Raw genomic sequence first — 25921 nt, 5'->3', positions numbered from 1 at the left:
ATACCATTCAACTGGAAAGCAATGTCAACCCGCATCAAATACACGCGCTCGGCTGTGCACATGAGAACAGGGGCTCCAAGAGGAGCAGAAGAGTTCTATTACATAAAGGAGCAAGAAAGCAAGGATGGCGGCCGCCTGCCCGTGCAACAGAGGGGACGCTGTGTGTGTTAGCAGCCTAGAAAAACCCAACCTGACCAATTTCTACTGGAAGGTCATTTGGTTCTACGTGAAATACTATCAGGAACGTTCCCCTACCTGTAATTACAACCAAGATGTCCTGGGCTCCTCCCAGCTATGTATTTAATTTTAATTTTTAAAAATCTTCTTACGACACTGCCCACCCAAAATACATTTTTAAACAAAACAAATCCTTAACGTTGTTCAATCCTGGTGAGAGAGGAAAAGAGGGAATATAAAATATTCAAATGGGTATTAAAAAAAAAAACACATTTAGGCAACTAACAGTAACAGAAAACTGGCTTTATTTTCATTATTACCGTTAGCATAGAACAGAAAAAAGGATCAAAAGCAGGAGGGATGAGAGACAATAAAAAACTATTAAATGTTCACTGAGAGTTCAAATTACCAAGATTTGAGATCAATCTTGCTAAAAAAAAGTACACCTTGATGGGCACCTGGCGGGTGCAGTCAGTGGAGTGTGCAACTCTTGCTCTTAGGGTTGTGAGTTCAAGCCCCATGGTGGGAGTAGAGATTACTTTAAAAAATATATTTTTAAGAAAAAAATGTTTGCTGGTTTATTTTGAGAGAGAAACACCCACAAGGTGGGGAGAAGGACAGAGAATCTTAAGCAGGCTCCACACTCAGCGAGGAAGAGACCGATCGACGTCGGCTCAATCGCAGGACCCTGGGATCATGACCTGAGCGGAAATCAAGAGCCAGCAAGAGTCAGACGCTCAACCGACTGAGTCACCCAGGCACTCCCAAAATAAAAAATGTTAAAAAAAAAAAAAAAAAAAAAAAAAGTCCACCATGGCTATCCTGTTGCCACCTGGACCTCCCATTGCTCAGTCCTATCCACCCCAACTCTGGCCAGCCTTCCAAGTGGCAACCGGCATGCCGCAAAACCCAAACCCTCCAACCTGCAGGAGAGAAGGATTCCTCAAGCTTGGGACAGCACTTTCCCTACTACAGCCAGAACGCAGGCCCCCTACCCCAGGGCCCGCTGCCTCCCCAGCTCTGGTGTCCAGGCTAGCCCACATGAGCCCGCTTTCCATCCCCACATCTGTCTGTGCCCTTTGTGTGTGAACAAAGGAGTGTGAACCTTTGCAGGCAGGCCACCCAGATCAGCTCCCCCTAAGCTGCTGACTTCCCAAGGACATGGCCGAAGGAGGTTCTCACCTCCCCCTCCCACAACTCCTGGCACCACACTCCAGAGAAACGTGTTGCACGAATGTGGGCTCCCTATCTAGTCCAGCGTTCCAAGGCCCTAGACCACATTGCACACTTCAGCATCTTGCTCAAGGTGCTTTCAGAAGCTCACTCTCATAAATACCCTGAATGTCCGCACACTGTAACAAGCCAACCTTTCCCCACGGTACAGATGGCAACAGGCTGAACGTGGAGAGGCCTCTTCCATGGAAACAGGAAAAAAAATAAAAAATAAAAAATAACTATGGAAATGTGACACCAACAAGAAAAAAAATGCAAGAGCACTTAAGCCACAATTAAATGCAGCTGTCCTTCTGTTTTCCTTCATTTCCCAGATTTCCAGGGCACACAGGTTTCCCCAGGGGTAAGCAAGAGCACGGCAGAAAAGCTCCCAACTCATCCAAACTGACAATTAACTGTTCTGCTCACTATCCCAACATAAAGGAGCATTCTCAGCAAAGGAGAGGGAGAGAGGGAAGCAGGATGACACTGACGAGTAGAAACTAAGTTTTCAGGCCACTCCTGTAAACCATCTATACTTTCAAATATGGAAATACCTTAAATTAACAACATCCTCAAAACGTGCATAAGTTAACTCAGCTCTCCTACACGTGACCCTACCTAATTCAGTATTTTTCAAACCTGGGTCAAACCAATCAGCTGTGAAATCAACTTAGTGTTGCAACCAGGTTTTGTTTTGTTTTCTTTTTTTTTTTTTTTTTTTAACAAACTACATCACACAACAGTGTATCACAAGTAGTAAGGATCAGGACACTGTCTCCTGAAACTTTTGTTTCAGATCTTGACATAAAATATACTTCTGGGGCGCCTGGGTGGCTCATTTGGTTAAGCATCCAACTTCAGCTCAGGTCAAGATCTCGCAGTCCGTGGGCTGGAGCCCCGAGTCAGGCTCCGTGCTGACAGCTCAGAGCCTGGAGCCTGCTTCAGATTCTCTCTCTCTCTCTCTCTCTCTCTCTCTCTCAAAAATTAAACAAAAACAAACATTAAAAAAAAAATCAGATTCTGTGTGTGTCTCTCTCTGCCCCTCCCCAACTTGTGCTCTCTCTCAAAAAATAAACATTAAAAAAGATTTTTTAAATAAAAAATATATATGCTTCTTATGTGCATCACAAAACAGAAAAGCTTAGAATACAGATATAAATCTGTAATTCAAAATCTAATTCTTTTTTATCCACTTAGGCTAACTAAAGCTTGCTTTTCTTCAAATCTGAATTACACTGATTGAAACAACAAATGTTCAAGGACACGGAGTACGTTCACCCACAAATCAACCTAATTTCTTTATGTCTATTTGTAGTTACTACATCCAGTTCATGACTTTTTATTTTCTCCCCTATGCTAATAGGAAACTGGGGTGTGGGAGGTAAAAAAGGAAACCCTAGCAACCTTCATGAAACACATTGAAAATATTAACTCATTCAGATGTCCAGTCCTCAACTCCTCACCTGGGACTTGGCACATGCGTGTTCAATAACGGTTCCTAAATGAATAAAATATCAACCTCGTATTTCTAATTTCTCGTATTTCTTCAGCAAACCCAAATCGAAATGAAAAGAACCTTTAATGCTTGCAAAGTTAATAATAAAGCAACAATACAGGGGCAGCTGGGGGGCTCAGTCGGTTAACCATCCGACTTCAGCTCAGGCCATGATCTCACGGTCCAAGAGTTCGAGCTCCACATCAGGCTCTGTGCTGACAGCTCAGAGCCTGGAGCCGGCTTCACATTCTGTCTCCCTCTCTCTCTGCCCCTCCCCCACTCACGCGTATGCATGTGTGTCTCTCTCTCTCTCTCAAATAAACATTTAAAACAATATTTTTAATAAAAAAAATAACAAAGCAACAATACAGCATGATGAGTAGAAGTATGGTCGTGGAGACAGGAAAGATCTCGTTTCAAATCACACATTTGCCAGATAATATACTACCTCACCTTGGTCAGTTCAATTAGTCTCTGTTGGCCTCCACCTCTAGAAAAATGGCATAAATAATACCTATGCCTCAAGAGGTTCCAATAAAAATCTAGAAGGCACAAAAACGATTTGCAAGACAAGGAAAGATGATGTTTACACTAAAACGTCCTTTCATTCAGGTTTACTTTTTAAGTATCTTTATGATACTTAAATTCAGGCTGCCTGAATTCACTCTGCAGTCTGAATTTTTTTTTCAGTAGGTTCCACGCTCAGTGTGGGGTCCAAATTGGGGGTTGAACTCACCACCGTGAGATCAAGACCTGAGCTGAGATCAAGAGTTGGACACTTAAACCAACTGACCCCTCTCTGAAATGTTTAACCCAACTCCTTATAAGCCCTGTTCACAAGATGAGAGAGAAGAAAAGGGAGGAATGGGATGTATCAGGACAGGGCACAGAGGGGATAGTAGTTCTCTCTTGTTTTATCCCAGAGAACAGTCAAAGGCGGGTGTGCCTTTCCCTTAATCCTCAACAATTTAAGGAAAGCCTCCCTGGGCAGCAGCAACGGCTAATTCAAAGTAGAAACTAAATGTGTTTGTTGTTTTTCTTCTTGGGAGAAGGGAGAGGAAAGGAATGTTCTTCCCCAAAAGGCACACTAAAAACAATTACACGGTTTGCTAATGTACTTAAGTACCGAAATGTCACAGGCCACCTCTGCACACCCCCCAAAACTGTGACAGCTGAAAATTCGGTGGTCTCCACCAAACAAAAACAGTTTCCTTGTAACAGAATTTACCTTCTCCTTCCAAGATGTTGGCCCACACTCTCCAAGACAAAAAAAAGGAAAAACTGACAAAAAGAAGTGTTGAGAACAGACAGCCTTGGGGGACCATCTGATACTGACTTCACGGCACCAGCCAGCAGGGCTTTTAAGTACTTCTTTAAACTGATTCGCTTTCCACAAAGGCCCCATGCCTCCACTGTAAACTCTTAAGTAAGGCATCTCTACCAGATTACAACCTGATTAACACTGTCAGTCTAAAGGAAATACTGATGAAAAAAAAAAAAAAAAAACGTTTTTAACTCAAGAGGTCCTTCTTGCTCTACTGGTCAGGAATAATTTTTCACCCAGTTCACCCTGCCTTCCTGCCTCTCAATTCCAACCAAACTAAAGCAGGAACTTTAGGAAATACCAAAAAAAAAACCACATCTGATTTTTACCTAGCAGTCAGCAGAAGCCTAGATTTTAAATGCCTGCTGAGTTTAAAAGATCTTTAAGTGAGATTCAAGGACAGTTTTCTTCCAGTACACTCTTAAAATATTAACTTTGTTACTCCTTTAAAGAAAAATAAAAACAAACACACACATACCTCACGCTAAAATTCTGGTAGCTTTGTGTTCCTAGTTTTCTAGATTTCAAACCTGAACAATGAAATCCAGCTTTCTTTTTATGGTTACAGAAAGAGGGTGGGGATGATAGGTCTCATAAGATGGTGCAGATTCAATTCTCAGCCCCTAACAGGCCAGGTCCAAACACCGCACTTCTCAGCCCTAACAAGCAAGGGAAGAAGAAAAAATGAGCCCGCGGATGTCTGTAAAATAACAAATAATCCACTTGGATACCGTGGTTGTTTTTTTAAAGCTCTTTATGCTCACTCGCTAAACTAAAACTGGGGCAGCAATACTTTAAAGACCTACTCTCACTGTTATCATGAGATTTTAATCCTAATTATTTTGCCACCATTTATGTGCCTACAAATAAGATAAATTAACGAGAGCCAAGTGGTTTTGTTTTTCAAAAGGCTAAAAACAGTCCCCAAAGGCGAAAAAAACTTTACTGTGTTCGCGTACTTTTGAAATTCAACTTCTCCCCCGTCCAAAAAAAGTCACTGGTAAGCCAAGATACCACAGAGTAGCAACGGAGAGATTTACTGGGAAGGAGCTCGTCTGGATCCAATCAAGTCCCCAAGTGAAAGCCCAGTGTCCCGAGATCGGGCGGGTCAGCCTCGGCTCGGGACAACCGGAGTACACGCTGTCCGACTGATTCCTCCTTCCAGAAGGTTTGCAGGCTCGCACTTTCCCCTCAATTGGCCCCAGAAGGAAAGGCGCGGAGCAAAGGCGCTGGGAAGCGGGGCTGGCGGTCACACCTTCCCGCACCCCGCCCTGCCTCCTCCGCCCGGCCCGGCCCAGGACGAGTCGGGGCGCGCCCGGGGCTCCCCTCCCATCTCTCAACTTTATCGCCTGCTCGCGGGGGAACGGGGCCTCCACCGCCCCCCGCCCGCGCGCAGGGCCCACAGACCCGAACGGGGCCTCCAAGGGCATTTCCCCCCCATCACTTCTCCCAGGGACCGGGCCGGCGCCAGGCCTGCGGCTCGGGAGGCGGCGTGCGGAGAGGCCGGCGGGGAGGGCGAGGCGGCCGGCTCCCCCACATCCCTGCCCGACTGCCCCGGCTCCCGGCCAGCGAGGGCGCCTCCAGGCCGCGGCCCCTATGTCCCTGCACAACCCCCGCCCCCCCACGCTCCCCAGTCCCCGAGCCCCTGAGCCTCCGAGCTCCCGGGCCGCGGCGCCGGGCAGGGGCGCCCTGAGGGCTGGAGCGCGGCGCGGGAGGCCGGCGCGACCCCGGAAGGGGCAGCGTGGGGGGGCCGTGTTTACACCGCCAAGTTCCCCGCTTCCGCCCCGGCCCGCGCATCCCTCCCTCCCCTCGCGGCCCGGCTCCTGCCTACCTGCATGCCGGGCAGGCCCGACTGCACCGGGGAATGAGCCATGGCGGTCAGGACGGCCACTTCCTGGGACGGGACGGCCGGGCCGCGGCGATCCACGCGGGCGACGAGGCCCGCGGGCCGCGCGCAGCCCTCGGGCGGCGGGGGCGGCCGGCCGAGCTCGAGTCCGGCTTCGGCGCGGGGACCGGCCTGAGTCCGAGGCCACCCCAGCCCCGGCTGGTCCCGGGCCGGGCGGCGGGCTCAGCGGCGAGCGGCGGGCCGCGTCTCCATGCACCGCGCCGGGGAGGGGCTGCGAGGGGCGCGGGGACTCGCCGCCGAGCTGCCGCTATCGCCGCCGCTGCAGCTGCTCGGCTGGAGCCCGGCGGCCTGGGCCCGCGCGCGCTGGCCGCCTGAAGCCGGAGTGGGCGCGCACAGCCCGCCGAGCCCGCGAGCGCCGAGCCCAGCGCGCCCCGCCCCGGCCCGGCCCCCGCGCCCGCCCCCGCGGCCCGGCCGGGGACCCCGCCCCGCGCTTCCGGGAGGGGGAGGAGGCTCGCGGCCGCCCGGCGCCCTAGGCCGCAGCCGCCTGCGCCGCCGCCTGCCGGGCGGGCGGGGGTCCTGGCGGGGGTCCGAGCGCCTCCCGCGGGCCGTGCCCGGCGCCCAGCCGGCCGAGCGGAGCGGAGAGGAGGCCGGCAGGCGGGTGCGGGGAAGGGGCCTCGGCCCCGGCGCCCGGCGTGGGGAGAAGGAGACCGAGTCGGAGCTGGGGTTTGGCCGCGTACCCAACCCTCCTCCCCACCTCCCCGATCTCGCCCCCACCCCGGCCCGGTCCGGCCCAGCGGGCAGGGGGCCCGGGCGGCGAGGGAGCGGTGAGTGCCAGCTCTGAACTCTGCCATCTTCTTCCTGCTGCAAACGAGCCCACCCCGCTCCATCTACCCCCAGGGAAATGGGCTCCAGGCGACCTCCCCGAGGACAGAGTCTGGGGCAAGGAGACCTCGGGAGAAGAGTGCCCCGCGGGGTCAGTTCAAAACTACCAGGGCGGAGCTGCTTCGGTGTCTGGGTGAAGTTTTCGACCAACCCCAGGAGGAAAGCGAGAGGGAAGAGGTCGAGAGCTGTTAATTCTCAGTGCTTTTGCTGCTTGAAAACAGCCCCACTTGGAATGCTAGGCGCTGAAACTTAATCACTGGGGGGCTGAACCCCACTATCTCCGGGCTCCAGTCCCAGGCGGGAGCGTCGACCCAGGAGAAAGGGGAAAATGGGGGCCGGAGGGGCAAGGAGGAAGGGAAGACAATCGAAGGAAACCCGTGTCTAGACTTATCCCGAGCCCTCTCGCCCTCTGTCTCTCTCTCTGTCTCTCTCTCTCTCTCTCTCCCTCCCTCTGTCCCTCCCTTCCTCCCTCCCTCCCTCTCTCCCTCTCTCCCCCTCTCTCGGCTGCCCGCAAAAGCCCCAGGTCCCCTCTGGGGACCAGTACTGCCTTCACTTTTTAGTGACTGCAGAGAAAAGAAGCTCCAGAAAGTATTTCACTTACAGTGACAAACAGTGGCAGCCACTGACGTGATCGGCTGCACCTCAGGTTGTTGGGACCAGGCATTCATTCATGCGCGTGAACGCCCATATTGCTGTACCAGGTTGGAGTACAAAAAGTGAGTCCCCCGGAGATCACGAATAATTGGAGGAAACTCTAAAGTCCTCCACCGAGGTAAGGGGTGTTTATCCTCTGATGTGTCCCGGTATCCTGAGAATTTCTGTTGCCTCTGGTGCTCTGGATCAGGCAGAGTGAGGTGCTAAAGCTTAATCCCCACATTCCCTTTGGAAATGTGCGTGTTTTTCCTCAGGGTCCTCCAGGATACCTCCAGATACCTTCATGGTTGTCACTGGTACATCATCTTCACTGAGTTATGAAGCCCTGCCTTCCCCAAGCACTGCTAGGAGAATGTGGCAAATACAAAGTTTAGAAAAGCGTGAGCCCTGATAACCTAAGAGCTTACCATCTTGTGTAAATTTTGTGTACCTAGTAAATGGTACTGTCAGCTGCACTGACAGCTCGGAGCCTGGAGCCTGCTTCAGATTCTGTGTCTCCCTCGCTCTCTCGGCCCCTTCCCTGCTCGTGCTGTCTCTCTCTCAAAAATAAATAAATCTTTAAAAAAATTTTTTTAAATGTTCATACTCCTGGGGCACCTGGGTGGCGCAGTCAGTTGATCGACTAACTTCAGCTCGGGTCATGATCTCACGGTTCATGAGTTCAAGCCCCACATCGGGCTTCCTGCTGCCCGCCTGTCAGTGCAGAGCCTGCTTTGGATCTTCTGTCCCCCTCTTTCTGCCCCTCCCCTGTGTGCGCTCTGCCAAAAATTTATAAATAAGTATTAAAATGTTCATATTCCTCAACCCAGAAAGGCTACTTGAAGTCACGTATCCTAAAGTTACAACCAAAAAGTACATTAGAATGGATACGAAAAGATGCATGTCGGGATAGCTATAATTGTGGGAAAACTAGGAACAGATTAAAATTTTAACAGATTTTTAAGTAAATGACAGTATTTTTATGCAGCAAGTACTACATAGTCATTAAAAATGATGTATTACAATATTTAGTAGCATGCAAAAGTATTTTCATTATCCATTGTTAAGAAAGAAAAACACAGGGTACAAAACAAATGTATACCCTGACCTCAAGCTACTTCATATATATGAAGTTATATTTAAGTATATAATTTACATATTTATATAATGTTATGTGTAGATGCATAACCAGAGAAAAACCTGGAAATATATACACCAAGATTTAACAGTGGCTATCCTTGGAATTAAAGATGATTTGTTTTCAGTTTGTAATCAAGCAATAAAGACCATCATGCTAAAACTCTTTTGGGTTAGCAGTCAGGGCAATAACATGACAGCAAGACAAGGACGAAGAAACAGGGCAGTGGACAGAAATGTTTGGGCACTGAACTGAGGCATTACCATTGGAAAACTCTCAAACATTGGAGCCCAAATTGCATAACAAATAATCTTTTCCAACAAATAAGCCGTGGTGGGGGGGAGGGGAACATTGGACCACAATAACCTTGTATAAAAAGTAATCAGAATCCCATTTCATATCCAGAGGCTAGAGAGGCCAAGGGCATGTAGGTTATAATGGGATACGACTTATCTGGAAACAGTGGCTTGCATTCATTAGCTGGTCTATTTCCCTATTTATTTTTCCCTGTTATTTTCCCTGTTTATCTCCTCACCATGACTGAACTTCATTTCCTCCTTGGACCATGTTTATACCACTGAGCACGATTCTCCTTGAAGGAAAGGAAAGAAGCAAACCAAAAGTTCCTGGTCGTACTCAGTCATATACAGACATTACCCGGGATCCCCGGGGCAGTGGTCCTGTCCCTCTGTTTTAACAGAGCAGATGACTGACATCCCCCAGGATGAGATCCTGCCCAATTGCTTATTGCATCCATTCATCCATTAACACATTTTTTGAATGCCAAGTACAAGTCAGACATCTGGTTTGGCGTTGGGTCCATGAACACTGGCTTCTCAGGTACCTCTTATCCCGTTCTAGGGAAATAATCTCCCAGAATCCAAACTTCAGAATTTTACTACAGTAACACAATTGATTAAATTTAGAGTCGAAATAGCTCTAATTTCCACCAAGGAAAGAGGAGCATTATCCTGTCGTCCTCTGCGTCTCGTCACTTTGTCTCTCCACTCTCGACATATAATTACAACAGATCATCTACTACTGTAATTTCCGAAGGAAAGATTTTGAGGGTCTCCATAGAGATTATGCATTTTCTGGTCTCCATGGAGATACTTACTAACCGATGGAATTATTTTCATCCCCCGGCCCTCTTTGTCTTTTGTGTTGACTTAAGGATAAGAATAGGGCAATGAATTGTGATCTGACACATATTCAGGACCACAAAGGACATTTCCATACCCCTAGATAGAACCCCTCTGAATACAGAACCCTTGGTTGTTGATTCCCCCTAAGCCAGTGAGTAGTCTTAGCCAAGCTCAAAGAGCGCAGCCGAAAACAAGAATTCAACAATCAGTCCCTTCAATTCTCCTTCTGAGTTGAAAAGATAAACACCCCCAAATGCCTGCCACTTTATAAAGAGCAGCTAGGCAAGTAGCACATTAGCAATTTAAATGTACAGATTAAAGAAAGGGACTTACATGGTGAACTTTAAAGAGAGAAATATGAGTAACTTGGATAAGTAACTAACAGAAGGCTTGACAAATTTCTACACATGTTCAGCAGGTGAAGACACAAAAGAGGAAGGCAGATTATTAAGACTGGTATAAAGAAGCATGGTTAGCCATAGTTGATGACATGACAGCAAGAAAATATACGCAAGAGCCGCAGGGAAAGATCCAGCCACATTGGTGCAAAGGAAATGTCATTCTCTGGGTGTGGAGATAGGACCGCGAGCTCTCACAGCAACATATGACTGGAAGTCAGTTTGAGGCCCTGCATTTGTCTGCCAGGGCCGCCATGAAAAAGCACCCTGGGCCGGGTGGCTTGACAGAAATGTATCTCCTCACAATTATGAAGGCTGGAGGTCGGGGGTGTCACCAAGGTTGATTCTTCTGAGGCCTCTCTCCTTGGCTTGGAGGTGCCCATCGTCTCCCTCTGTCTGCACATCGTCTTCCCTGTGCATCCTGATTTATTTTTAGAAGGACGCCTGCCATATTTGATTAGGGCTCACCCTAATGACTTCATTTTAACTTCATTCCCTCTTTTTTCTGTTTTTAAGATTTTATTTATTTTTTAAAAGTTCATTTATTTATTTTTGAGAGAGAGAGAGAGTGCATGCACATGTGGGGAAGGAGCAGAGAGAGAAGAGAGAGAGAGAATCCCACCAGTGCAGAGCCCGATGCTGGGCTGAAACTCAGGAACCGTGAGCTCATGACCTGAGCGGAAGTCAGATGCTTCACCGACTGAGACAGCCAGGTGCCCCAAACTTAATTACATCTCTAAAGACTTCATCTGCTGGGGTGTCTGGGTGGCTCAGTCGGTTAAGGGTCCAACTTTGGCTCAGGTCATGATCTCCCGGTTCGTTTCGAGCCCCGGGTCAGGCTCTGTGCCGACAGCTCAGAGCCTGGAACCTGCTTCCAATTCAGTGTCTCCCTCTCTCTCTGCCCCTCCCCCGCTCTCACTTTGTCTCTCAAAAATGAACATACGTTAAAAAAAATTTTAAGAAATAAAGACTCCATCTGCATCTACAGTCACATGCTGAGACACTGAAGGTTAAGACCCCAACATAGGAAGGGGGTGGGGCACCACTCAGTGACAACACCGCCCTTTCACTGCTGTTCTGGCCACTCACTTTATCTGGTTCCTTCAGGCTCAGCTCCATGAGTGAGGGCTTCCTTTCTCCTCTCCCAAGGCCTGGGGACCATTCTACACAGTTCACATTTCACATTTATGCTAATAGAAATTGCTTCATATTTCCGTGGGCGTAGTCCCTAAACTTTTTCTCATGCAGAAACTAGAGCATTAATCCCCAACCACTGAACGACCAAGGACAGACGCAGGGAACAGAAGCACGTATTTACTCGGTAAAACATTTCTAGTTAGAAGAAATTACCTGGAATGCATGGCAGAATCTGCCAGAAGAGAGTTCAAAAGTAATAAATACTCATTTCAGCCCAAAGGTTATACTCTAATAAAGTCTCTTTTTCTCTCTAGTGCCTCCTCGGCCCCTGAGGATCGCTGCACTTGAAGGTACAGGATGTTTGGGGACTGAGCCCATCCCAGGCAGGGACTTTTTGTTCTACATTCCTGGGGTGGCAATTCTGGGGGCTCACACCGGGGAAGTTTAAGCTGTTTAGAAGGGAGCATTAGCACAGGCTCACTAGGAAAATTCTCATGTGCAATTTTGCCTGGCAAAAAGCCAATTAACAGAGCTTGTCACCCTCTGAGCAGCGGCCACTTGACCCTGCCAATCAGCTCATAAAGGCTTCAGTACACAAAGCCTCATCAAGCGCTGTGTGTGTGTGGATTTCTCTCCCTCCTGAGGCTGGGTTTGCGTGCAAATGTATCCAGAAAGGGCATAAATGAAATCATCCCCAGAAGGGTGATGTCATCTATCCCCCAGTCTCGGAACTACAGTGCCAGTTCTTAAAAGCCCTTGGCCCTGTTTTCTGACAAGGAAGACAAATTGTAGAAAGTGATTTTAATTTTCACTTCAAGGAGATCTAGGGAATTACGTGCTTAAGGAACGTTGTATAACCACACAAAGGTAAAATGTGCCTCTGAGTGGTAGGCATTGGTTCCAGAATGCACACAAACAACTATGGGTGGAATCCTCATGAAAATACTGACCCAACACAGCCCTGTCATCAAGGATCCACCGGAAAAAAAAAAGATTTAAGCATGTAGCTTCATACCTTGATTTTCCAGCCCGGTTTTATTTGGTTTCCTAAGAAGCTATGTTAGTGAGACTATTAGAGCTCTTTGAACAAGTGACAGAAACCTAGCTCAGACCTTCGTAACCACGAGAGGGAAATTTTATCTCAGTGATGGAAATCCAAGCTTCCTAAGTGAGGATAAATCCAGGAGGGTGTGTTCAATGATGAGATCAGAACTCTGTCTTGCCCTGACTCTCTTCTTTGCTAGCCTCTGCTTCATCCTCATGTGGGTTTTCTAGACCAGGTGTCAAGAATCTCTCTATATGGTCTTTGTAATCCCAGAGAGAAAAGAGTAATTTTCTCTCATCCAATGTCATATACCAAAGCTAGTGGAGGGACTCAAATTTATGTACGTTCTTGTGACCAGAAGGCAAGAGAAGACGCAGGGATGGTCCTTTCTAGTCAAGATAGTATGGAATGGACATACAGGACATGTCCCTATTCCTGTATAGAAGATATGTCCCATCCCTGTATAGAAGACACAGGGATGGAACAGTCTAGTCCAGGTAGTGTGCAAGAGGCAGTTCCTGGATAGAAAGATGTCTAGGGCACCTGGATGGCACAGTCAGGTAAGCAACCTGACTATCGGTTTCAACTCAGGTCATGATCTCACCGTTCGTGAGTTCAAGCCCCACGTTGGGCACCACGGCTGGCAGCACGGAGCCTACTTGGGATTCTTTCTCTCTCCCTCTCCTCTGCCCATCCCCCCTCCCTCCCTGCCCCTCCCCCACTTGCACTGTCTCTGTCTCTCTCAAAATAAATAAGTACACTTAAAAAAAGAAAGAAAGAAAGAAAGAAAGAAAGAAAGACTCCTGGCCTGAGACATTCCACCTTTGGCTGCCCAGCACATGTACATCCACGCACATGCGCGCGCGCGCACACACACACACACACACACTTACATGCACCCAGATGTTCTCTTTTCCCATTTATGATTTCTTTTATGCACGCCTCTCCCCAACATAATACAGCCAACCCATGCATAACTATTCATGTGCTTTTCTCTTCTCCGAAGCAAGCCAAGTGCCTTCTAATTAGGTCAACCATTCCTACTCTGGGGGCTCTGGATAATATGTATTCCTCTCTGTCAAGTCTGGATGTAGCTTTTCACAGGTCAGCAATCTACTGTATATCTACATCGTAAATGTTAGCACGCTTAATGTGTTTAACATGAGAAAAAAAATTGATAACCACCTTAAAAACTCTTCTCTGAAAAGAAGGGGAAAAAATAAGAAGATGTCATCATGAGTCTGTAAAATACATGATATTTTCTTGGTAAATGAGGTGGTCAGGAGAGGGCCGGGTCAGCCACTGGCACTGTACTTGTCTCTGTTCTTTGAAAGATTCTCCATATTCTGTGGCCTTCCATGGCCACCCTGGAGAGGAGCATATATATAGGCTGGCCTTCTGGAGTGTGCACAGCTTCAGCAGCCCACCTCTTATTGCTGAGGATTTGGGGTCCCGGGGATGGTCTTAAGTGTAGACTTTCTCCTTCCCAACTTTCTCCTTCCCAACACCCTTAGTATCTCAGTAATTTTTCATAGGAACCCTGAGCCAAAGGAAACACTCAACAGTCCATCCAATTAACTAAGAAGCTATGTACAAGCAACTTAATAAATATTTCTGTCTTAGTAACTTAGTAGCCCTTTGAAAAAAGAACACAGTAAATTAGAAAATAATCTGTTAATTTCAGTCTTAAATTACCACCATTACTTGCTAAGGGGACATATGTTCCTTTTGGACACTGTACAGCTTCTCAGACCTCAGAATGAGATTGGACATATTTCTTCAGTTCTTCAATTCTTGTTACACACTGATTTTTTATCATAGCAGCTGCCAAAATATAAGCAGTTGCTTGGATGATATACGACATCATTGAAAAGAATGTAGCATGATCTCATGTTGAAACTGTGGACCACCTGCCAGCTTGATGTCCAACAGATGCTTAATCTGCTGTATTTCTTGAAAATTTTAAATACCCTGTGGTGCCTCTGTGAATTCTTTGCAGTACTCAGGACACCTGGGGGCAGAGTTTGGGAACCATGGTTTTAACAATTTAGCAATAACAGGTTTATGTTTGCCCTTGTGATAGAAGTCCCTTGAAAACTGAGTAGGAGACCAAAGCCACAAACCTGTTGAGTCAGGGTCTTGGAATCTGAACCTTTTCATTGCATTTTCTGGCCTTTTTATACCAAGAGCCTCCTGAGTGTTGGGCTGTGTCACACCAGTATGGTGAAAGTGCATGCCCATGGTCCCTGGCAAATGGGCAGTCCCAAGGCATCCAGAGCCCCCGGCCGGTGGCCTCTGGAGGGAGGAGCACTGTCTTCTGTTCAGACCAGTTCACCTTACAAATACTATCTTTACGTAGATATGGATGTTACAAATATTCATTCTCAGTACCTGTTGTGTCCAAATTCTACAAATGATCCGGGTCCTGAAGTACAAAGAAGAACAATTCGGCCAGCTCCAAATCAAGCATCCAACAGGTCAGGGGGCACCAGCTTCTCCAGTACAGGAACTCCTACAGCCTCCCATTCTGTCTCACCCATGCCAATTTTCCTCTCACATCTTCCATTCCTGGTTCCAGTTTTTTACTTGTCTGGACTCTGTTGGTTTCACGCAACAGAAACCCAGTTAAAATGAGCTTAAACAAGAAGTAAGTTATCTCATTTAACGGGGAAATCCAGTCTCTATAAGCCAGTCACAGTCAAGTTGAGAGAGTAAAATTGTAAAAGGTCAAGGTAGCTGCTGACAACTCAGTTTGGGGATTCAAAGAAGGTGATCAGGACTCTGTGTGCCTTTTTTAAAGAAATATTTATTTATTTTGAGAGAGAGAGAGAGAGCACAAGCTGGGAATGGGCAGAGAGAGAGGGAGACAGAGAATCCCAAGCAGGCTCTGCGCTGACAGCAAGGAGCCCAACACAGGGCTCAAACTCACAAACCATGAGATCACGACCTGAGCAGAAGCCAAGAGTCTGACGCTTAACTGACTGAGCACCCCAGGCACCCCAGGACTCTGTGTGTCTTGGTATTTTGGCTCATTGGTTCCTGCTTGTGTTGCTTATCAGACAGACTCTTTCCATAGGATAGCAGGATGATTATGTCAGCCTTAGACCTTCATCATCCTAAGGGTTTAAGAGCCCAGATTAAAGGGAGCATCCTTCATGAGAGCTCTGCCCAGAACTCATAGGGAGGATTCTGATTGGCTGGAGCAGTGGGAGGGACAGAATTATCCCATCAGAATCCAGGGACAGAGGACAGGTTTTTTTGTGGGTGGCAGTACTCTAAATAAAGTGACAGTGAACAGACTGCCCTATACCCCCTAGAGGGGGGGAACTGGAGGTTTGTTCTGAGTAGCTGCTTAATCTGGCAGTGGGGAAATCTTTCTTATTAAGTTCAGGATCTTCTTAGAGAGTTGTAAGCATCAGGGACTGGCAAACTTTTCCTGTAAAGGGTGGGACAGTCAATATTTTAGGTTCGTGGAACATGTGATCTCTGTCACAGTTACTCAACTCCACTGTTGTATCAACAAAGTAACCACACACAATATGAATTCAAGTGAGCATAGCGGAAACTCTGTTTACAAACACAGCTGGTAAGTTAGATTTGCTCCCTGGGCAGTAGTTTGTTGACCCCTGCTCTGGATAAGTGACCTTGGAAAGTTGGGTGTATGGTCAGACCATTGCAGAGAGTTCAAACAGGACAAGTTTAGGGGAGTACACAAAGGAGGAAAAAGAAAGTACAGTGACACTACATGGATATGTAGAGTTCACAGAAAGAGACCGAGGAGCTATCCTGGACCATATATTGTAAGTAAGTCCTTAATACATAATTGTAACTAAAGATAAAGGCAGGGTCCAAAATACATGTATAACTGGAAAGAACACAAGGAAGCAAGTTTTTGTAGGCAGGATTCAGGCCCTCTGGGAATATTACCAGTGGACCTTCACAATGAAAATTGAGTCATACCAAGAGTAACTATCGGGGTGCCTGCGTGGCTCTGTCTGTGAGTAAGTGTCCGATTCTTGATCTCAGCTTAGGTCTTGATGTCAGGGTTGTAGCTTGAAGCCCCATGTTGGGCTCTGTGCTGAGCATGAAGCCTACTTAAAAAAAAAAAAAAAAAAAAAGAATATGCTGAACTTGGGTGGCTCAGTCGGCTAAGCGTCCGACTCTTTGTTTCAGCTCAAGTGATGATCTCATGGCTTTTTGGGTTCGAGATCCACATTGGGCTCTGTGCTGGCAGCGTGGAGCCTGCTTGGGATTTCTCTCTCTCTCTCTCTCTCTCTGTCCCTCCCCCACTCTCTCAGTCTTTATCTCTCTCAAAATAAATAAATAAAATATTTAAAAAGGAATACCTATGAAGAGTCATGAACTCCTTAAGGTGAGGATCCAAGTGTAATTTTTTACCTTGTGACCCCAAGAGTGTTTCTGGTGTGGGGATACAGAAGAATATAATAAATATTTGTTTATGCATGTCAGAAACAGGTAAGTTTAAAAATAAAAATTCTATTATTTAGAAAGTGCTTAAAAATATGAGAAAACTGGGGCTTACACACTGCTGATGGAAATGTAAGTTGGTATGCATTTCTTAGAGGGACTTTTAGTCATGTAACAAAAGCCTTAAAATATTCATACTTTTTTCCTATTATATTTTTATGTCAAGATATTATGTTCAAGAAATGAGTACAACTTTTTAGAAATGTAATGTGAAGATGAGCATCACATTGCTATTTATAACAAAGAAAAAATAAAAACAGTTGAAATGTCCTATTATAAAGGTTTGGCTAAAAGATTATGGTTCACTCATAGAATGGTATAAATTCTATGTAGCAACTTAAAATTATTGTGTAAATTACTACTGAGACACTTACTGAAGATATTCATGGCTCAAACAAGGATAAGTGGGAAAAACAAGTTATAGGAATGTATGTTATGTATATACATACATATATGTAAAATGTATGTAAAATTCATATGTACTACCTTCTGCTTCTGGCAATGGCTGAATTCTGGCCTAGGGTATTTCAGAACAATGCCACCAAGTATAACTAGAAAAACTAGATAAATTAATTAATAGACACATCAATAAAATTTTTAAAAACCCACGTGTTTGACGTTATCAGAGAGTTAGCCCAGCAATTTGTGGAGCTAAGATCTAGAAGAGAGGGGAGAGGTGGGCCTGGTATGTGGGGCTGCTTTCCTCCTTGAGGCGACTGCTAATTTGAAAGAGACAACTGAGTGGCAAAAGAGTAAAAGAGAGGTTTTGCACTTTGACAGCGCTAAGCAGGCAAAGTTGTGATTTCAGGACTCTCTAAGGAAGAGAAGTTTTGGCAAACAACCCAGACTTTTGGTTGGGACCACAAAGCACTGGATCCTAAAAATGAAGGTGAATCTCACAAGAAATAAATCTACCTTCAAATCAGCCCAATAAGTTAGACTAAGATGACCTGTCTGTCCTAGCCTTATGCTATACCAGAAATAAACCTTAATCCTTTCTGGAAGAAGATACCATCATCTCGAGTCTCAACCCATCTCTACATTTTTTCATAAACAATGTATGACACGCTATAAAAAAATAACCAGGCATACAAGAAGGCAAGATAGGACAGAAGACCAAGAGAAAAAATATATAATAGAAACATATTCATAGGAGGTATCTAGGTGATCAGAAGAAACAGTAAAATAAATATGATGAATATATTTAAGAAATTAAATGATGAGATGGAGACTTTTCTAGAAAAAATGGAAACTATAAAAAATAATCAAGTGAAAATCCTAGAAATAAAAAATATAATTGAAATTCTTAAAAATTTGATGAGTTTATGGGGCACCTGGGTGGCTCAGTCAGTTGAGCGTCAGACTTCGGCTCAGGTCATGATCTCACAGTTTGTGGGTTCGAGCCCCACATCGGGCTCTGGGCTGACAGCTCAGAGCCTGGAGCCTGCTTTGGATTCTGTGTCTCTGTCTGTCTCTGCCCCTTCCCTACTCATGCTCTGTCTCTCTGTCTCTCAAAAATAAATAAACATTAAAAAAAATTTTTTTAATTTTTGATGAGTTTAAGAGCTGATCAAATACAACTGAAGATTTATTTATTTTTAAATGTTTATTTATTTTTGAGAGAGAGAGAGAGAGAGCCCAAGTGGGGGGAGGGACAGAAAGAGAGAGGGAGACACAGAATCCAAATCCGGCTCCAGGTCCTGAGCTGTCAGCACAGAGCCCGAAGCGGGGCTCAAACCCACAAACTGTAAGATCATGACCTGAACTGAAGTCAGACACTTAACTGACCAAGCCACCTAGGTCCCCTGAAGATAGATTTAATAAAGGGAAGTAATGTGTGTGTACATGTGTGTGTACACACTGAAGCTCAAAACATAAAGTTGAGTAAAAGAAGGCAAATAGAGTACTGCACATATGGAGTACTATATGGTTCCACTTACATGAAGTTTAAAAACAGATGAAACTAATCTACAGTGTTAGACATCCAGAGTAGTTAAATCTGAGAAGATAAAAGGAATAATGATTAGTTGTGGGAATGAGGGGGCTATTTCTTGACCTGAGTTGCTATACTGGTGGTTACACTTTGAATTATTCATCAAGCTATTTTTGATTTGTGTACTTCTTTCTATGTATATGTCAATAAAATATTAACATATGTATATACACACATGTAAATATAAAAGGCTATTTATATAGGTTATCTTTGAGCATTATGGATAATTTTTTCTTTGTGTTTTCTGCAACAATTATGGATTCCTTATGAAAAAAGAAACAAGAGGCACCTGGGTGGCTTAAGTCGGTTAAGCATCTGACTTCAGTTCATGGTCATGGTCACAGTTCCTGGGTTTGAGCCCCGTGTGGGGCTCTGTACTGACAGCTCAGAGTCTGGAGCCTGCTTCAGATTCTGTGTCTCCCTCTCTCTCTCTGTCCTTCCCCTGCTCTAACTCTGTCTCTGTCTCTCTCAAAAATAAACATAAAAAAAATTTTTTTAAGGAAATAAAAAGGAGAAAAAAATATACTGACCATTGTTTTTATTTATTTAATTATTATTTTTTTTAGAGAAAGAGAGAGCACACACAAGCAAGGGAGAGGGGCAGAGGGAGAGAGAGAATTTCAAGCAGAGCTAGAGAGAGAAAGAGAGAGAGAGAATTTCAGTCACCCCCAGTTGTTTTTGTTTAAAAACTGAGGTATAATTAAGATATAACTGACAAGTTTTATTTATTAAAATTCTTCTAATCCCAGAATAAAAGTAAATGAGATTTAGATTTGGCTTAAGAAAGAATCTCCCGGAACTAAAAGTTGTTAAACAGAGAAAACGATGGATTCTTCTTCCCTGGTAGCCTTTCAAAATAGTGTAACTGGGGGCGCCTGGGTGGCTCGTCGGTTAAGCGTCCGACTTCGGCTCAGGTCATGATCTCACAGTCTGTGGGTTCGAGCCCCGCATCGGGCTCTGTGCTGACAGCTCAGAGCCTGGAGCCTGCTTCCGATTCTGTGTCTCCCTCTCTCTCTGGCCCTCCCCTGCTCATGTTCTGTCTCTCTCTGTCACAAAAATAAATAAAAACATTAAAAAAAAAATTTTTTTTCAAAATAGTGTAACTGTTAAGTGAGGTCTTCCCTGAAGGCATGGCTATAGGTTAGAATACTGTTTAAGATTCATTTTGGGGGCATCTGGGTCGCTCAGTCGATTAAGTGTCCGATTCTTGATTTTGTCTCAGGTCATGATCTCACGTTTTGTTAGATCGAGCCCCGTGTCAGGCTCTGTGCTATCACACAGAGGGATTCTCTCTCTCCCTCTCTCTGCCCCTCCCCCTCTCACTTGTGCGGGTTTGTGCTCTCTCCCTCTTTCTCAAAATAAATAAACACTTTTTAAAAAAAGATTCATTTTGGGCCTATGATCCTATAGCTTTCAATATGAGGGAGGTATATTTAAGGAACTTCATTTATAGTGAGTTTACCTTCCAGGTGATGAGCCAGTGGCAGGAAATAACATACAATCATGTCGTTAGGAACTCACGGTCCACGGAGGTCATATAATTATAGATGAAATGTGAATTCCATTCACTCATTCATTAACAGTTACGAACTGCGTATGTCTGAGTCAGATTCAAGGGACTGAGATATTGCAGTAAACATGACAAAATCTATGCTCTTGTGGAGTTTATATTCTAGTAAACAAGCAAATATATAACATATCAAGTAGTAATAAGAGCACTGAAGAAAAGGCAGAATAAGAATGATCGTGGATGGGTGCCTGGGTGGCTCAGTTGGTTAAGCGTCCAACTTCAGCTCAGGCCAATGATCTCTCGGTTTGTGAGTTCGAGCCCCGCGTCAGGCTCTGGGCTGACAGCTCAGAGCCTGGAGCCTGCTTTGGATTGTGTGTCTCCCCCTCTCTTTGCCCCTCCCCCACTCATGCTCTGTCTCTCTCTGTCTCTTGATAACAAACGTTAAAAAAAAAAAAAAGAGGGGCGCCTGGGTGGCTCAGTCGGTTAAGCGGCCGACTTAGGCTCAGGTCATGATCTTGTGGTCCGTGAGTTCAAGCCCCGCGTCGGGCTCTGTGCTGACAGCTCAGAGCCTGGAGCCTGTTTCAGATTCTGTATCTCTCTCTCTCTGACCCTCCCCCATTCATGCTCTGTCTCTGTCTCAAAAATAAATAAACGTTAAAAAAAAAAAAAAAAAGAAAGAAAGAAAAGAATGATCGTGGAGATGGTTGTACAGAGTGAGCAATTTTAAAGATTTTTTCAAGTAGGAGCGCCTGGGTGGCTCAGTCGGTTGAGTGTCCGACTTCAGTTCAGGTCATGATCTTACGACTCGTCTCATGGGTTCGAGCCCCACGTTGGGCTCTGTGCTGACAGCTCAGAACCTGAAGCCTGCTTTGGATTCTGTGTCTCAGTCTCTCTCTGCCCTTCCCCTGCTCATACTCTCTCTCTCTCTCTCTCTCTCTCTCACTCTCTCTCTCAAAAATAAATAAACATTAAAAAAAATTTTAAAGATTTTTTTAAAGTAGTCTCCACACCCAACGTGGGGCTCCAACTTACAACCCCGAGATCAAGAGTCACACATTCTACTGACTGAGCCCGCCAGGTGCCCGTGGGGCTAGCGCAGTCTGAGTAGGCAGGAGAGAATTGTGAGGGATGAAGTAGCTTGAACAGATCATGTAGGGACTTATGGTCTATGATGAGGACTTTTGACTTTATCTTTCTGAAATGGGAAGCTTTGAAGAATTTCAACAGAGGCATGGTGTGATCTGACAAATTTGAAATGTGTTACTCTGGCTGCCGAGAAGAGAATTGAGAGTGAAAAGGCAGCAGTAGAAAGAGACCACGAGAAGTCCCTTGTTCTTCTCCAGGCAAGACGTGGCGGTGGTTTGGACCACAAAGGTATTACAGGACCTAGGGAAAGGGGAGGTGATTCTGAATGTATTTTGAAGGCAAAGACTATAGGATCTGTTGAAGGAATAGATGTAGAATGTAAGAAAAATAGAGAAATCAAGAATAACTCCGACTGGCGCTCCTGGGTGGCTCAGTCGGCTAAGCGTCTGACTCTTGATTTCGGCTCAGGTCATGATCTCACGGTTGTGGGTTCAAGCCCCGTGCCTGACAGCACCGAGTCTGCTTGGGGTTCTCTCTCTCCCTCTCGTGGCCCCTCCCCCACTTGTATGCACGTGCATGCGTGTTCTCTCTCTCAAAAGAAATAAACTTGAGAAAAAAAAAAGAATAACTCCAAAGATTTTAGCCTGAGAAACTAAGAGATATAAGAGGCAACATTTATTGAAATGGTAAAAGTCTTAAGAAATACAGTTGGGGAGGGGAATAGGACCATATTAGCTGAATCAACTCACCGTTTGTTTCTTACACAGGAGGAAGCAGCTAAAAAGACTGTGTTAGGCAGGTACTCCTTCAGAATGGATGAAAAGAACCATTCTCACATTTTGATAATGATTTTTGCAAATTATACATACCACAGAGTTCATAATGCTAATACTTTCACAAACTATTTGTTATTCATTTTGCTCAAATTGCTTTCTTTCAGATGCTGCATTTTAACAGGGTCATAAATAATGGCAAACCATAATATCCACACCTGGGAACCATTTTAACTCATATACATCTCTTTTTTTATTTTATTAATTTTATTTTTTTTAATTTACAACCAAATTAGTTAGCATATAACTAATATATATCTTTTACCACGAACCTTAAGTATCACCCTTTCTGAAAAGCTTTCCCTTGACTCATTAGTTAGGGTTAGATACTCTTCCCATAGATTTCTAAAGAACCCCAAAGATCATTTTATCATGTTTCTTACCAAATACCTTGTATTGTCATCATCTATTTCTCTCCCTGACCAAGTGGACAGATTGAATTATTTTTGAATACTCAATAGCTGACTCAAGTCTCGGCACTTAATAAAAAATGTGGAAAAAGAAGGAAGAAGGGCAGGGAGGGAAGGAAAGCAAGAGGGGTTTAGAATGTATTTTCTCTCCATTACATAGAGATTATTTCATTGCACTAGGCTCACTTTACCTTAGTTTCCCGCCAATCCACTGGGCCATGTGAGATGTAGGTGTAGTCTAGCAATGTAGTGTCGTATGATTAAGTGGAAAATTACAACACGATGACTTATGGAAGCATCTTAACATCTTCCCTCTGTTGCAATTGTACGAACACTGAAATTATAGACCAGAACTGTCCAATAGAGCTTTCTGCAGTGATGGAAATGTTCTATATCCATGCTGTCCAGTAGAGTACTTAGATGCATATGGCCTTTGAACACTTGAAATGTGGCAGGTGTGACTGAGGAGCTGAATTTTTTATTTAATTTAATGAATTTAACTTAAAGTTTATTTTTATTTTTATTTTGAGAACAAGCAGAAGAGGAGCAGAGAGAGAGGGAGACGGAATCCTAAGCAGGCTCTGTGCTATCAGCACAGAACCCCATGTGGGGCTCGAGCTCATGAACTGCGAGATCGTGACCTGAGCCAAAATCAAGAGTCAGATACTTCACCAACTGAGCCACCCAGGCACCCCTAAACTTAAATTTAAGTAACTACACGTGGGGAGTGGCTACTATTTGGATCGTACAGTCATAGAGTCTACTGGGAGTCATATTTTCTAATTTCCTTACTTCACAGATGAAGAAACTCAGTCTTAAAAGAAGCAACATTGTTTGCCCAACTTCCTAATTCCTTGTACTGAAACATGTTTCTGATTTTGTCACTACTCATTCCTAATGTGACCTTTATGTTGAAATCTATTTCTTCCGTAGAAACTTTTAATTTCCAGATCACAGACCAAATGCAATCCTTACAGACTAGTAACAGTAATAAACCACTTTAAAGGGGGCGGGGGAGACCTTATGTGCCACTATATTTAGAAAAATGTGATTTTCTCAATAAAAAATGATGATGATGATGATGATAAATTATATACTGTGGCTCATCCGATGATTACTTTCCTTAAGTAGTATCATTTGTTGAAACTCAGAACTAGCTACACAGAACATTATTCCAGCGGTAAACTGAACAACTGAACAAAGAACCTGATTTCTGAGACTCTGCATTCTCATCTAGATAATGATGAAGTGGGGACACATAAAATGACTGAAAAATAAATGATTATATAAAATAAGTATCACAGCTACTTCCAAAAGTACTTTCATATTCAGTACAGATATCATGGGGGTGGGGAACGTAGGTGAGGGTGGTCTTGGAGGAGGGGTGGAGGGCTGGGGGGAGGCTGAGGAGAGGCTGGGAATTGTCTCTCTTCTCCTGTGATAATGAGTACAATTCTTGTAAACCTACCAGGTGCCAGGCCCTATAGCCTATAGAACATTCTTTTCGCTAGCTTAAACCAAACTCTGTTTCTCTTTGGACTTTCCTTACACAGTCACTCAGCAAATGGCCGACCCCAGATGGACCAAAGGTTCACGTTCACTCTCCTGTACCTTGGAGGCGGAGCACCTGCAGCAAATTGCAGACTGGGTGTGAAATCGCCCGCCGCATACAGACCCCCAGCCCTCCCTGGGAACCACCTGTTCTACTCTGGATGGTCATCCTTCCTGCTCCCCTCACAGCCCAGCACACTACTTCTGCCTTATTGCTCTTAGTAGACGACATTCCTCCTGCATCACCAAGAACAGAAGCCATCAGATGACAGATGTCTCATCTCTCACCTCCATGTCTACAAACCTACTGACATTGGTCTTGACCCTCTCTTCTTGCCACAATATGGCACAAGCCCTTTCCTTGCATCTAAGTCCATTCCTTGCAACCCTCCTCTGTTTTCAGGGACCTCATGATACCTCTCAGTTTCTGTCACTTCTGGATCTCTGGTCTCTTTTTCACCCAGTCTTCCCTGTCAGCATTTAAACACACTGATGTCTTTTCTATTTTGAAAGATAAAAGACAACCTTCCCCCTATACCACATGCTCTCCAGCTACCATCCCAACCATCTCCTTACCTCCACCCCCTTCTTCAAAGTGTGTTCTAGTTCCTTGTCTCAGTCTCCCCTCTCAGATCCCTCCATCGAGGATACCACCACCACTCCGCCGGAACCGTGCTAAATTCACCAGTGACTTAGGTGGGCACTTGTGTCTCATGGGCCATTTGCGGTCTTTTGTTTTTTCATCTGAGCATCTGACATGGTTGCCTATGCTGCCTTCTTGCAGCATTTTCTTGTGTTGGCATCTGCATCACACATTCCTGGGCCCCTCTTTTAGGTTTCTCCTTCTCCTCATTAATCAGCTAGTCTTATAAACCTATTGTCTAAATTCCTTGGGTATCCACCCGTTTCCTCCATCACTACTGTTACTGCCCTACTCTGAACCCCACTACTTAAAGTGCGGCCCATGACTAGGAGTGTCATATACATCTAGAAGTTTGCTAAGACACACCCCCCTCACCCTGTGATTTGCATGTACATGGAAGCTCGAGAAGCGCCTCTCCAACCAAAGTAATTTTTCCACCTGGGCTCCCTGTTTCTACTCTGGCTCCTTCCAATGGATTCTCCACACAGCAAATCAAATCACGTCACTCCTGTACTAAAAGCCTTTCAATAGCCTCCGATTTTCCTTAGAATAAAGTGTATTCTGTACAGTGTTCCTTTTGTTTGCTGTGACTCAAGATACTGTGGTCCTTTGTCTACTTTACATCTTTACTGCACCTCTTTTAACATAAGAAGTATTTGACAGCTTTATTTTTTTAACTACCTTAAATCAAGAAATGTTTTATTTAATTTTGTCCTTTTGCGAGGGGTTCAAATGTTATATTTGCATTGTAAATGGGACTATTTCTCAATTCTCGTAGTTAGCTAATTCACATAATAAATGCATAGAAAAAGCCTGCAAGGATTGAAGAAGTGTTTTTCTTTGCAAAATGCTATAAATTATGCTCTGAAAGCTTGAGAGAAACCCCTTTGGATGAACAGGATTAAAATCTGAATGTTGTAAGCATGAAGAACAAAACTCTTTCTAATTTTTTTTTTTTTTTATGAGGAAGAC

The 25921-nt window shown here is 44.9% G+C and overlaps 1 protein-coding gene and 1 long non-coding RNA gene across 2 annotated transcripts in view; one reads left to right on the top strand and one right to left on the bottom strand.

The window, feature by feature from the left end:
• Positions 1-6421, bottom strand: part of STK24 (serine/threonine kinase 24) — a 124283-nt gene extending 117862 nt beyond the window's left edge. The window contains exon 1 of the mRNA XM_053893169.1: positions 6043-6421. Coding sequence (XP_053749144.1) covers positions 6043-6084 — 42 coding nt within the window. The 5' untranslated portion in view covers positions 6085-6421. The remainder of the gene's footprint in view (positions 1-6042) is intronic.
• A 160-nt stretch (positions 6422-6581) lies between these two features.
• LOC128774297 (uncharacterized) lies at positions 6582-23764 on the top strand. Its single transcript, XR_008418865.1, has 3 exons — positions 6582-7711; positions 11705-11740; positions 23286-23764. It is a non-coding gene; the product is annotated as an uncharacterized LOC128774297 (long non-coding RNA).
• The last annotated feature ends 2157 nt before the right edge of the window (positions 23765-25921 follow it).

Source organism: Panthera pardus, unplaced genomic scaffold, assembly GCF_024362965.1.
Source record: "Panthera pardus isolate Hobbes unplaced genomic scaffold, ASM2436296v1 HiC_scaffold_1, whole genome shotgun sequence".
NCBI lineage: Eukaryota > Metazoa > Chordata > Mammalia > Carnivora > Felidae > Panthera > Panthera pardus.
The sequence above is the reverse complement of the archived record's forward strand: the minus strand, read 5'-3'. Positions and strand labels throughout refer to the sequence as shown.